General features: G+C 49.2%; 1 protein-coding gene across 8 annotated transcripts in view; it reads right to left on the reverse strand.

The window, feature by feature from the left end:
* Nucleotides 1-12,262, reverse strand: part of LOC135921697 (uncharacterized) — a 381,860-nt gene that overhangs the window by 24,460 nt on the left and 345,138 nt on the right. For 7 of the 8 annotated variants that reach the window (XM_070527008.1, XM_070527009.1, XM_070527007.1 and 4 more), the window contains 2 exons: nucleotides 6,581-6,640; nucleotides 1,684-1,746 (listed from right to left, as the gene is read on the reverse strand). In XM_070527008.1, the coding sequence (XP_070383109.1) occupies nucleotides 1,684-1,746; nucleotides 6,581-6,640 (123 nt within the window). The remainder of the gene's footprint in view (nucleotides 1-1,683; nucleotides 1,747-6,580; nucleotides 6,641-12,262) is intronic. The other variant, XM_070527010.1, reaches the window with a different exon arrangement.

Below are 12,262 nucleotides of genomic sequence, written 5' to 3' on the forward strand. Positions count from 1 at the left end.
ACCATAGCGGCACGACGACGAAGGTAGAAGACGAATGCATGAACATGAACTTATGATGACGGGGTAACGTCACTGGTGGCATAACTATGGTATGAGCTATGGTATGATCTATAACTATGGTAACTATGGTATAAATAGGATGTTGGCGAGTGTGTTACGATGATGGCGTGGCGAGGACTGCATCACAAAGACTGTACGACAACGAAGTGGTGACGATGACAACATGACGAGAGTTGTTGGGTGAGGTAGCTGAAGTGAAGACAATTGAACGAATACCACGCCCTCAAGACGATGGCATGAAACTAATGCATGACGACTGCATGACCACGATGAAGTGACTATGATGGCATGAGGAGAGTCACATGACAAAGCTCGAGAGACGACTATGCAATGGCCACGATGGAATCGCGACAATGAGCACATAGCTACTAGTCCGCACTATTTGACAACTTGGGCTCCTAAGGCAATGTAGAAGTCGTGGCGACAGTGGCAGGACTAGTTAGATGATGAAGTTGGAATGATGTCAGCGGCAAGACCACGAGACTCAAGCCGGCAGTAACTTGGACCACTTGGGTCCATTATACGTGGTTGTTTGGTTAGATAGATAGATAGATAGATAGATAGATAGATAGATAGATAGATAGATAGATAGATAGATAGATAGATAGATAGATAGATAGATAGATAGATAGATAGATAGATAGATAGATAGATAGATAGATAGATAGATAGATAGATAGATAGATAGATAGATAGATAGATAGATAGATAGATAGATAGATAGATAGATAGATAGATAGATAGATAGATAGATAGATAGATAGATAGATAGATAGATAGATAGATAGATAGATAGATAGATTCAAAAAGCTTGAAGTAGGCAAATAAAGCTAATCGCATTAAAACATATCAATCTTTTCGTGACGCGCATAGCTTTCTAGAGGCCACTTTTTACTTTCATTGACACTCATGACGCAGGGTTTCTATTCCCTTAACATTTTTTTATTACGCTAAAGGGCCAATATTGGTCTCTTTAGCGAAAAGCGAAGACAAAGTCATGAATGCTGAGAGCGAATTTGCTTTTGTTCGTTTCCGTACTGTCCACAAATAAAATATATGAGCAGCTTCGACGCCATCGTAAACGCCGGCGAACAAGTGTGATAGGCGCTGCGCGACTGTATTCGTCCTATTTACTGAAAGAGGTAGAGCTACTCAACCGGCCATTCATGCCAGTCAAGTCAAGTTTATTAATATTGGTAGAGTTGATCCTTGCATTTAGAGCGTATTGCCGGTTGTATTGTCGCTTCTAGCTGACTTCTGGCTTTAGACGATGCGCTTATCTACACTATTATCGTCTGTTAAGCCGTATTGCCACATATGGCTCTCCTGTACACCCTGAAAACTGCAGTTAGGAGAATAGTAAAATTTGCATCTATACAGGAGTGAACTGTGTAACCTTCTTGTAAAATAAATTGAAAGCTATCAAAAGAAAACAAAATGTACTTGGCTAAAATTGCCATATTCTTTTTATTCTTCTCATAAAAAAATGTTAGTTTGCAGACAACGTGCTAGTCGACTGCACTTAAACGTGTGCACCAGATGGCTGCCAAAAGATGGCGCTGCGCGACAAATGGCGCAGCTGTTTTAACCAGACATTAGAGAAAAGCATGTACAAATACTTACCTTCCTTGTCAGTTTTTTCGGTTACCTCGTGGTCTTTTTCAGACCTCGCTGTCGTTTCCCCATCTAAAACGAAATAAAGCAAAGGAAACTGCAAATAAAGGCGCATGTACAGCGTTTTCTTGGATGTAGTTTGTACTGAGATAACTTGGTTTGAAAAAACCAGCATATCGCAATGATATCTGTGTTGGCTGGTATTCTGAGCTTGCCTCAAATTTTCTACGATGTTCCCAGCACACTCGTGTCTCGTTTTAGCATCGCTATAAAGGTGTTCTTGTGGAAAGCAATGAAGTTTAAGGCAGTACTATATCCAACACTCCCCCCCCCCCCCCCTCCTTCTCCGGGTCCCTGCTTTTACGCCACATACGTCACAGGTTTAAAAGAGAAGGTGATCACGGGTAAGCAACACAACAATGATTGGTTGTTATTCAGCACAAAAGAAGAAGCGAAATTTGGGTCCTGGGCCATGTTCACTGGGCAGTTGTTACTGTCCTGTTAAAATCAGTTTGGTCAGCAAAGCTGTCTTGAAGACAGGCATTTCTAAACTTGGCGAGGTGTAAGGGTTCATGATGAGTGGACACAACTTAGTGACGGCTCATTATTCCACAATAATCACGGAACATGGGTGCGTGTACACGTACGTGTACGAGTAAGCACTACGAGTGGCGGTACTGAGCACTGCACACAAGTGCACACTAGCTTACTCATTGAACCACCGTGCATTAGTTTACTTATAGAACTAGAGCGCAGGGCCACATTGGAAGCCGATGGACGCAACATACTCGTGGTATCTTTTTTTTTAGCCCCTGTGACCTCTCTTTGACTTTTCCATCACTGAAAAGAAAATAAGACGAGACGGGAGGGAAGATGCTGCAACATTTCACGCAAGTATTTTATGTATGTATCTTATGGGGGGGGGGGGGTTCTACTATGGCGGCGGCTACGTATGGCGAGGCTTAACTTGATAGACATCTATCTTGACAGACATCTGCGGTGCGCACAGCGTCTAGGCCCATCAAGGGCCAATGGCTACCTGCGCGCTGTGTCATGTCACCCGTGAAAGTGAGAGCAAGCGCGAACGGCAATTCGCTCACTGCTGCTGCCGCTCATCCTCACGCCAGCAAATTCACAGCGAGTGTTTGCAGTGATCGAGTGAGATGCGCTCATACTTGCTTGGGGGCGTATGACACAATGCTTGTTAATTTAGCTGGTATTGCAAGTTTATACGGTCGATAAATCTAGTGTGCTTACTTCGTGCAGCTATCTAATAATTTTCTTTCGCAATCGATGCTTCGCCTTTTCGGTGAAACTGCGACACCTTTTCATCACTATGTCCCTTCCCTCGAGTGCTAGATAGCAAACCGGAGCCGCATCTGGTGGACCTCTGTGTCTTTCCTATCTTTCATCTTCTTCCTCACTTTGCGACAGCACGCCCCGAGTGCAAAAAAAAATTGTGTTCAAGTGCACCAATCGCTCAATGAAGCGTTTGGCTTCATAGAGGTGTTGGACTTTTTACATTAATTAGCAGTGACCGTCGATGGTTGGAGCGAATTTTCTTTATTTTGAAAGAGTTGATGTCTTCGAGGTAACGGGAAATTTTCTCATTAATACAGGAAGCGAAATTACTTTTCGTGGTTTCTTCAATATCTGTAATTAAGATATGTGTGCTAGCTTTAGCAACGCATCAACTGATACAGACGGGTTTCGTATGTGTGAGCGACTGAGTCCCGATTACTGAAAGATATAGCCGCACACAGGGCTAGACATGCCTCCTGAGATTATGGTTATATATCTGGTACTGGTAGTGTTGATCACCGCATGTATAGCTATGAGCGTTCGATTAAACAAACAAAAATTACCGACGATTACGTTACTTCCTAATGCGAAATTTGAGCGCAGCAAATAAGCTGTTTCACCTTTTCGATAGATTGAGGCAAAGAAATCGAGCAACACATGTATGCGCTATCACAGAATTTTTTTTTATTTTTCACACGTATTCCTTTAACAAAGACTCCACTAACAGTTCTTGACAGTCATGAAGGAAGCTTTGTGGTCGGAGAAATAGACTGATATATGTTCGACTTGGTACACCAATGCTTGATTCTCAAAGACGAGATCTATACAAGTGCCTCGCGAGGTTGTCACAGCCGTGGGACGCGTTACGAGCGAGAGGAACGGGATGTTCTCCCGCATAAGTGTTAGGAAATTGCTGTTTGTCTTTATGTCAACATTAAAGTCCCCCACTACTAACATCGGTGTGGATCGATGGACGGTTAATGCGAGTTGCAGGAAGTGCACGACGTCTTTCGTGAGTGCGGTAGGGGCGAAGTAGGCAGCTACTACCAGCAAGCCGTTGGGCAACTTTGCGGCGCACAGTTCGCCAACTTCAAAGTTCGAGCCGGCGCTTTGACAACCGGAGACTCGCAGGAAGGGGTGGGAGGGGGGCGGCGTGTACACCCAGCGGCAAACGATGGGGGCAGAAGCGCGTGCAGCAAGCGGACAACACGATAAAGGGAGGAGGGAAGAGATAGCAGCGACTGACTGATGCCGCTGACGCCGATAGTGAGTCAACCCCAGCTGCGGAGTTGGTTTCAGGGACAACGCCGCCGATGCCGACACAAACAATATGATACCCTCGCTTCCGCAGCGCTAAGAACCAGGGGGGGGGGGACCCTTTCCTCCTCTTTCTGCATGGCGGCGACGGTGTTCTATGCAGTCACGTTATCTTGACTCTCTAGCGGCGTCAGCGGCATCCAGCGGTATCAGTCGGTCGCTGCTTGCGCTGGGGGGATGAAAGGGGGGCGGAGCTGGTTACGAGGCCGACGACAACGCCGACGCGAAACCCAGGAACGGACGCCAAAGAGCTGCGCTCTAAAAAGGAAACGAAACAGTAAACGGGTGCGCCCTGTCGCGTCAGCTGGGTTGCAATGGGAGCGACCGTAACAGCCGTAGTAGCATTCTCGGCCGCTTGGCTGGGCCAAACGGCGCTAGCTGCCGGGGATGGGACGCGTGTATTTCCACTGGTGATGGCATTCCAAGCGCGTCTCTGGCGCATTTTCTATGCCAGTCCCAGTCAACAGTCTCAGAGTGGTGGCACTGCGGCGGATGACAGCGTTTTCGATGCAGGTGGCAGGCTGCAACTTTTTTATCATGCAGCGGCCTTGGCATCACAAAACTCGTGGTACAAGTACACCGAAGGAATGAATACACGTGGACACAGCTCCGTCAGCGTCTATTATTTCCTTCTGTGTCCGTCTTCCACAAGTTCTGCTGCTACGATCCTCGACGAATGAACCAACTAGCTCAATCAAACGCCCTCTTGCATATTCCCAGGTGCCGTTTGACTTTGGATATCTACTGCCAGAGACTTGGTTTTATCATTGGGCTCGTATATGCTCGCACACTTTGTTACAACCGCTTCACCAACACATGCCTCTTTCTTGCTCCCTAAAAAGTGCTGTCGACAGGGGAGTAAAAAAATTACCGACGATTACGTTACTTCCTAATGCGAAATTTGAGCGCAGAAAATAAGCTGTTTCACCTTTTCGATAGATTGAGGCAAAGAAATCGAGCAACACATGTATGCGCTATCACAGAATTTTTTTTTTTCACACGTATTCCTTTAACAAAGACTCCACTAACAGTTCTTGACAGTCATGAAGGAAGCTTTGTGGTCGGAGAAATAGACTGATATATGCTCGACTTGGTACACCAATGCTTGATTCTCAAAGACGAGATCTATACAAGTGCCTCGCGAGGTTGTCACAGCCGTGGGACGCGTTACGAGCGAGAGGAACGGGATGTTCTCCCGCATAAGTGTTAGGAAATTGCTGTTTGTCTTTATGTCAACATTAAAGTCCCCCACTACTAACATCGGTGTGGAGTTAGGGGGGGAGGGGGGCGGCGTGTACACCCAGCGGCAAACGATGGGGGCAGAAGCGCGCGCAGCAAGCGGACAACACGATAAAGGGAGGAGGGAAGAGATAGCAGCGACTGACTGATGCCGCTGACGCCGATAGTGAGTCAACCCCTGCTGCGGAGTTGGTTTCAGGGACAACGCCGCCGATGCCGACACAAACAATATGATACCCTCGCTTCCGCAGCGCTAAGAACCAGGTCTAGCCGTGGGAAGGTGGTCACGTATTCGTCGACGTGCCGGGGCCTACGTGAAATAACCGGCGCGTCGGCAACTGAAGAGCACCCTATCCGCCACACAAGAACAGGGGGGGGGGGGGGACCCTTTCCTCCTCTTTCTGCATGGCGGCGACGGTGTTCTATGCAGTCACGTTATCTTGACTCTCTAGCGGCGTCAGCGGCATCCAGCGGTATCAATCGGTCGCTGCTAGCGCTGGGGGGATGAAAGGGGGGCGGAGCTGGTTACGAGGCCGACGACAACGCCGACGACGACGCGAAACCCAGGAACGGACGCCAAAGAGTTGCGCTCTAAAATGCTGCTCCCATACGCAAGTGAACAATGCAAACATTCCTTTAAAATGAAGCGAAAATTATCTGCAGAATACAGAAAAGTTAGGTGGATAAAATGACCACGGCCTTTTCTCGTGTTCCCACAAGAAAAATCTTGCAGTGTGCAGTCGCGAGCAAAAGTTCGGAGACCAAGGCATCAGCGAAAAATTGAAATTGGTTTAATCAATTATATTGGTAACAAAAGCGCATGCAGACGTGTGCTCTTGGCTTCAACCGGAAAGCCCAGGCCGCGAGAAAAAAATCGCGACACCTTTGGTCCTCAAACTTTCGCTCGCGACTGTACATGCATCATGCTAGCCGACTGTAAACAGAAACGCATGCAGCAGACGAAGACTGCCAATTGCGGCGACTAGGCACCAGATGGCGCAGCTGTTGTCGCCAGGCAATTGACAAGAGCGCCATAAATATACTACACCTTCTTTTTCACTTTTCTCTGCATCGCCGTCTTTTTCTGACTTCGTTGACATTTCGCCAACTAAAACAAAGCAAAACAAAGAAAACTGCTGGTGAAGGCACGTGTATAGTTACTCTAGAGATAGCTTGCATTGAGGTACTATAAGAAAAACTCAGAGCGTTAAAAACACAAAGGACGTAGAAGAAGAAACATACACCACACGTGCTCTTAACAGAAATACATAACAAAAGACTAGATAGGTGTGCTAGTTGGTAATGAATAAAAACTTAGAGTGCGTCTTTCCAAGAAGAAGCTTGGATATAGATACCTCACCGGAACCGCCAAGTTTCAAGGAATCCACCGATGCCAGAGTTTTATCGGTGGGTGGACTTTTCACCATATTCTGAGGCTTTCGCTCTACGATCACGCCGACGAGGGAGCTAGCCCTAACGGGCACAGCCTGCTCTCGGCGCGGCGGTGCAGGCAGGCCTGCCTGTAGAGGCAGTCCCACGCTCGCGTTTTCCCGTCTCTGTGCGCGACTGAAGCGACGACACGTGCGTTCATCGAAAGCGACGCAATGCCCGAAGTCGTAACTGTGGAAGGCATGGACGTAACCCAAGCAGATCTCAATGGTGCGGGGTGGATCACTGCCCTCAGCAACCGTAAAAAGCAGGAGACGAAGAGGCCGCCATTACGAGATGGCCAACGTGGTACCGTGAACAAGACGGCTGGCTACCGCACTGCCAAGGGACCGGCTAAAAGTCTGTTGTCGCAAGTAACGGCAGCTTCGCGACTTCCGAAACTCCCGAAGGAACAGATCAAGGTTATCGTGCGCCCCAAGGGAGGCCTCGACGTATCAAAAGCCGACGTAGTACTGCTCGCTCAAGCCCTGGCCATGGCGGCGGCCCTGCCTGAACATCAAACGAAGGAAGACACCGTGTGCCCAAACAAGGTACAGAATATTTTAATCATCGCCACTCCGCACGCCTCTAATGCGAGGGCCTATGCGAGACTAAATAAAATCCATACCAAGTATGGCGCCTACGAAGTCTCGGCGTACGTCGCCGCCCCCGAAGATACGTGCAAAGGCGTAATAAGGCACATCGACCCCTGTCACGATGAAGCCACGCTCAGAAACATGATTGTGAATGAAAGAAATCCCACGGCACTAGAAGCCAGACGAATCAAGGACTCGCACGTAGTCGTGATTTTATTCAGAGGCATGCGCGTGCCCAACCACGTGATCTGCGGCACAGCCTTGTTGCCATGTTCTTTATACCGACGCCAAGTCGACGTTTGCCATGCTTGCGGCCACGTAGGCCACCGTGCCGACGTTTGCATCAGCAGCGAGGAAGAGAGAGGTAAATGTCGCGGTTGCGGAAAAGCAAAATCGGACAACGATGAACATCAATGCACCCCCAAGTGCGAGGCGTGCGGTGGGCCCCACGTCACCGGAGACCGAACGTGCAAAAAGCGCTATCAAATCCCGTACATCGTACGATGCCGACGCCGAAGACGCCGACAAAGAGCAAGGAAGGCACAACTGGACGAAGAATCTGACGTCACCGAGGTAATTGGCGACATCTCGTCGGTTGCACCAGCTGCGCGGAGCGGTTCCATCCTAGGTACCCGATCTCTATCCGGAGGGCGCTCACGCTCGAGAAGGAGAGAACCCAAACCGAGGCAAGGCTCCTCCAGATCGAGATCCCGGTCTCGCTCCCAGTCCGTCAAGCGGGCCACTTGGGCTGACAAGGTCAAGGGAGCGACACAGCCGTCTGGGAAGAAGAACGCATCAAGCAAAAGAACGACAGGTGAGGCACAGCCAGAGCATAGGATCGATCCCCGTATCCAAGCGCTCGAAGCAGAAAATAGGGAACTTAGACGCGAGCTCGCAGAGCTTAAGGAATCTCTTAACAGCATGAAAGGAAAACTTATAAACCGGCATGAGGTTAGCAACAGTAACCCAGGCCCGTTAGCCGGGCAGTCGAAACGCAAGGCGCCCAACCCGGAACCTTTTAGCGACACAGAGGAGGAAGAAGAAGGTGACATAACCGAGGTCATCGAGTCCCCGTCCGCCACCTCGGCTTCCCCCGTCAAAACCAAAGGTAAACTGGAAAAGACGCTGAGTAGGATTATGGAAATGCTCTCCGCCATAGAGTCGAGAGTAACGCTATTAGAAAGACCTAGGGCTCAACCCAAAAGTAGGCAGACAACACCTACTGAACCGCTCCCGACTGGATCAAATCCCGACGGGGGCGCCATAGGCTTCTAAAATTTCATAGTAAACAGGATGGCTATCACAAATAACAATACCGTTAAAATTTGGCAGTGGAACTGCGCTAGCTTCCAGAGGCGCAAGGCTCCGTTAGGTCAGCTCGTCAGATCGGTGACAGACAAGCCACAAGTCATTTTACTGCAGGAGACGCTCGCGGAAAGGGAGATTACTCTGTCGGGGTATCGTGCAGTAGCGTACAAAGGCGAAACGGGGAGAGGCATCGCCGCCTTAGTTAAAAAGAGCGTTTCTTTTGTGGAGCACACCGTTCCAAAATATCGTAGCGGACTAGAAGCACAACTGATCGAACTCGTGCCCAGTAGATCGAGCAACGCGAATGTCTTTATTCTTAACGTCTACAGTTCGCCTGCAGATAAGAACAGGGACTTTAATGCACTATTCCATTCCGCAATCAGGGCAGCCAGAGACGCGCCCCTCTTAATTGCGGGGGACTTCAACGCTCCGAACACGGAATGGGGATACGGGTTTAACAGCAAGAAGGGCACAAACTTAGCCGGATGTGCAGCCGATTTTAACCTCACGCTTGTTACAGATCCTAGGTTTCCCACTAGAAGGGGTAATTCGGTCAGTCGAGACACAACGCCCGACCTCACATTCTTCCGAAATATCGAGGGCACGTGGGATAATCTCCAAGAGGACTTGGGTAGTGACCACTACGTTCTCGATATCGCGGTGCGGGTCAAACCCAAACCTCCGGTCAAATACGAATACGTCGATTGGGATCTTTTCCGGAAAATTCGAGCCGAAACCGCCCCCTCAAGCGAATCCTACAAAGAACTAATTACCAATCTTAAACAGGCCGTCAAAAACGCGACCAAAGAAATTAGCACAGAACTGGAGGTCCCCAAAATGGACTCGCGGCTAGCGCATCTCCTGGAGGCTAAACACGCTCTTAGAGAGAGGTGGAAAACACAGAAATTAAATCGCCGACTGCGAGCAAAACTAACATCACTAAACAAGGAAATAGAGTGCTATTCCAAGCAACTGGCCCTGCAACAGTGGGACGAAACGTGCAACGAAACGGACGGTCGCATGAGAAGAGGTAGTAAGTGGAATCTGCTTAAAAGCCTCCTAAACGATAAACAGTCCCGAAATGCGCTAAATCTCGCCGTCGATAGGGTCATACATAAACAGGTCACCTCGGGCCTCACAAACGATGCAATTGTCGACGACCTGGCGCGAACTTACCTACCCGTCAAGGAAGGAGATTCGCAAGGCGTAAGCGTGAGAGCGGCTTACACGGGGCTAGACAGGCCAGAATTAGACGAACCTTTCACGATTTCAGAAATCAGAGACGTACTCTTCAACCTAAATGGAAGATCGGCCCCGGGGCCAGACGGGGTCACCAACAAGCTCCTCCGGAACCTGGACGACAAGGCCATCGAAATCCTAACGGCAGAGATAAACGAGGTGTGGAGCTCGGGGCAGGTACCGTCGGAATGGCGCACCGCCAAGGTGGTGCTCATCCCCAAACCGGGGAAACCTCCGCACATAAGTAACCTGCGTCCCATCTCTCTAACATCGTGCATTTGCAAAGTGGCAGAACATGCAGTGCACAATCGAATCGTCGAACACGTAGAAAACCAAGAACTATTTAGGCATAATCTAATAGGTTTTAGAAAGGGACTCTCCACACAGGACGCAATGCTCCTCCTGAAAAGATCTATATTCGATAACGAAACGCGGGACGTACGAGCTATCATTGCACTCGACCTCACTAAGGCCTTTGATAGGGTGGCTCATGAACACATCTTGACCGAAATTTCCAATCTCAACCTAGGGCGGAAATTCTTTAATTTCACTCTCTCGTTCCTATCGGAAAGGACAGCGTTCCTTCGACTGGGCACGATCTCGGGCGGTCCTTACGAACTGGGCAACTGCGGAACCCCTCAGGGCTCGGTCCTATCCCCACTGCTATTTAATATCGCCATGCATAAACTGTCCGAGAGGCTGGCCGCACTCCCAAAAATAGGCCACGCAATCTATGCAGACGATATTACAATCTGGTCCCCGGGGGGATCTCTGGCCGATCTAGAGCAATCTCTCCAGGCGGCCATAGATGTAACGGAAGAATTTCTTACAAGCACGGGTCTCAAGCTGTCACCGACCAAATCCGAACTCCTCCTCTACAGACAGTCGAGGCAGGGCGTTAGGAACCTCGAGCCTCTGGAAACGCTGCCAGTCAAAATTACAACACGAGAAGGGCACCCCATTCCGAGGGTGAACTCCATCAAAATTTTAGGACTTCTAATCAACGCCAAAGGCTGTAATGCAGAAGCTCTAAACAAGCTGGGTGCGCAGGCGAAAAACATATTAAGACTCATAACTAGAATCGCAAACAAAAGGGGGGGACTCAAGGAGGACAACCTACTCAGGGTCTTCCAAGCTTTCTTCATCAGTCACATTACTTACATGGCACCGTACCTCAAATGGAGCAAAATTGAAAGGAACAAACTCGACACGCTCATCAGGTCCGGCATCAAAAGAATACTCGGTATCCCACAATCCGCTAGCACAGTAAAACTACTTCAACTCGGAATTCACAATACCACAGACGAATTAATTGAAGCGCAGTTTATTGCACAGATCTCCAGGCTTTCGTCAACTAAGCCGGGAATCAAAATTCTCGATGAAGCTGGTCAGCTCCCTATACAGGCACCGCTCGACAGACACCCCCTGTCTAAATTAGCCCGTGAAGGTATAAAGGTTGAGCCCGTGCCGAGAAACATCCACCCAATATATAACGAAGGTCGCAGAAGAGCGCGGGCTAGAACCATCCTTCGACGAATCGATCCTAACGGGGCAGACGCATTCTTCGTCGACGCCGCCAAATATGGCAGTGGAGACAGGTTTGCAATCACGGTCGTTGACGCGCGCGGTACACTTATCAGCGCCGCATCAATTTACGCTAAACACGCGAATGAGGCGGAGGAAACCGCGATAGCCTTGGCTCTTCAAGCCGCAAAAGGCCCAGCGACGATTTTCTCCGACTCGCGCACGGCGGTTAGGGCTTTCTCGTCCGCTCTAGTCTGTAAATACGCAGCCGACATCGTCAACAGATCCTTTCGTATTACTACGCGAGAACACATTGGAGGTCATACATTAGCGTGGTTCCCGGCGCACATGAACGATGTAACTAACCAAGCGGGTTGCAACCCTAACGAGCGGGCCAACTGCCTGGCGCGTGAATTCACGAACCGCGCCCGAGATAACGGTCCGGCTCTCCCGCAGGATTGCTCCTTCAAAGATAATCTTACGACGTTTCATGAAATTACATCACATTATAGACTAAGCAGAAGAAAATTCCCTCCCCCCAGCCCGAAACTCAACAGGGTTCAGGCTGTTACTTTCAGACTTTTACAGACGAGATCCTACCTCACCCCTAGAGCGCTGAGTTGGATAGACCCGAA

This window comes from Dermacentor albipictus, chromosome 10 (assembly GCF_038994185.2).
Source record: "Dermacentor albipictus isolate Rhodes 1998 colony chromosome 10, USDA_Dalb.pri_finalv2, whole genome shotgun sequence".
Classification (NCBI taxonomy): Eukaryota; Metazoa; Arthropoda; class Arachnida; order Ixodida; family Ixodidae; genus Dermacentor; species Dermacentor albipictus.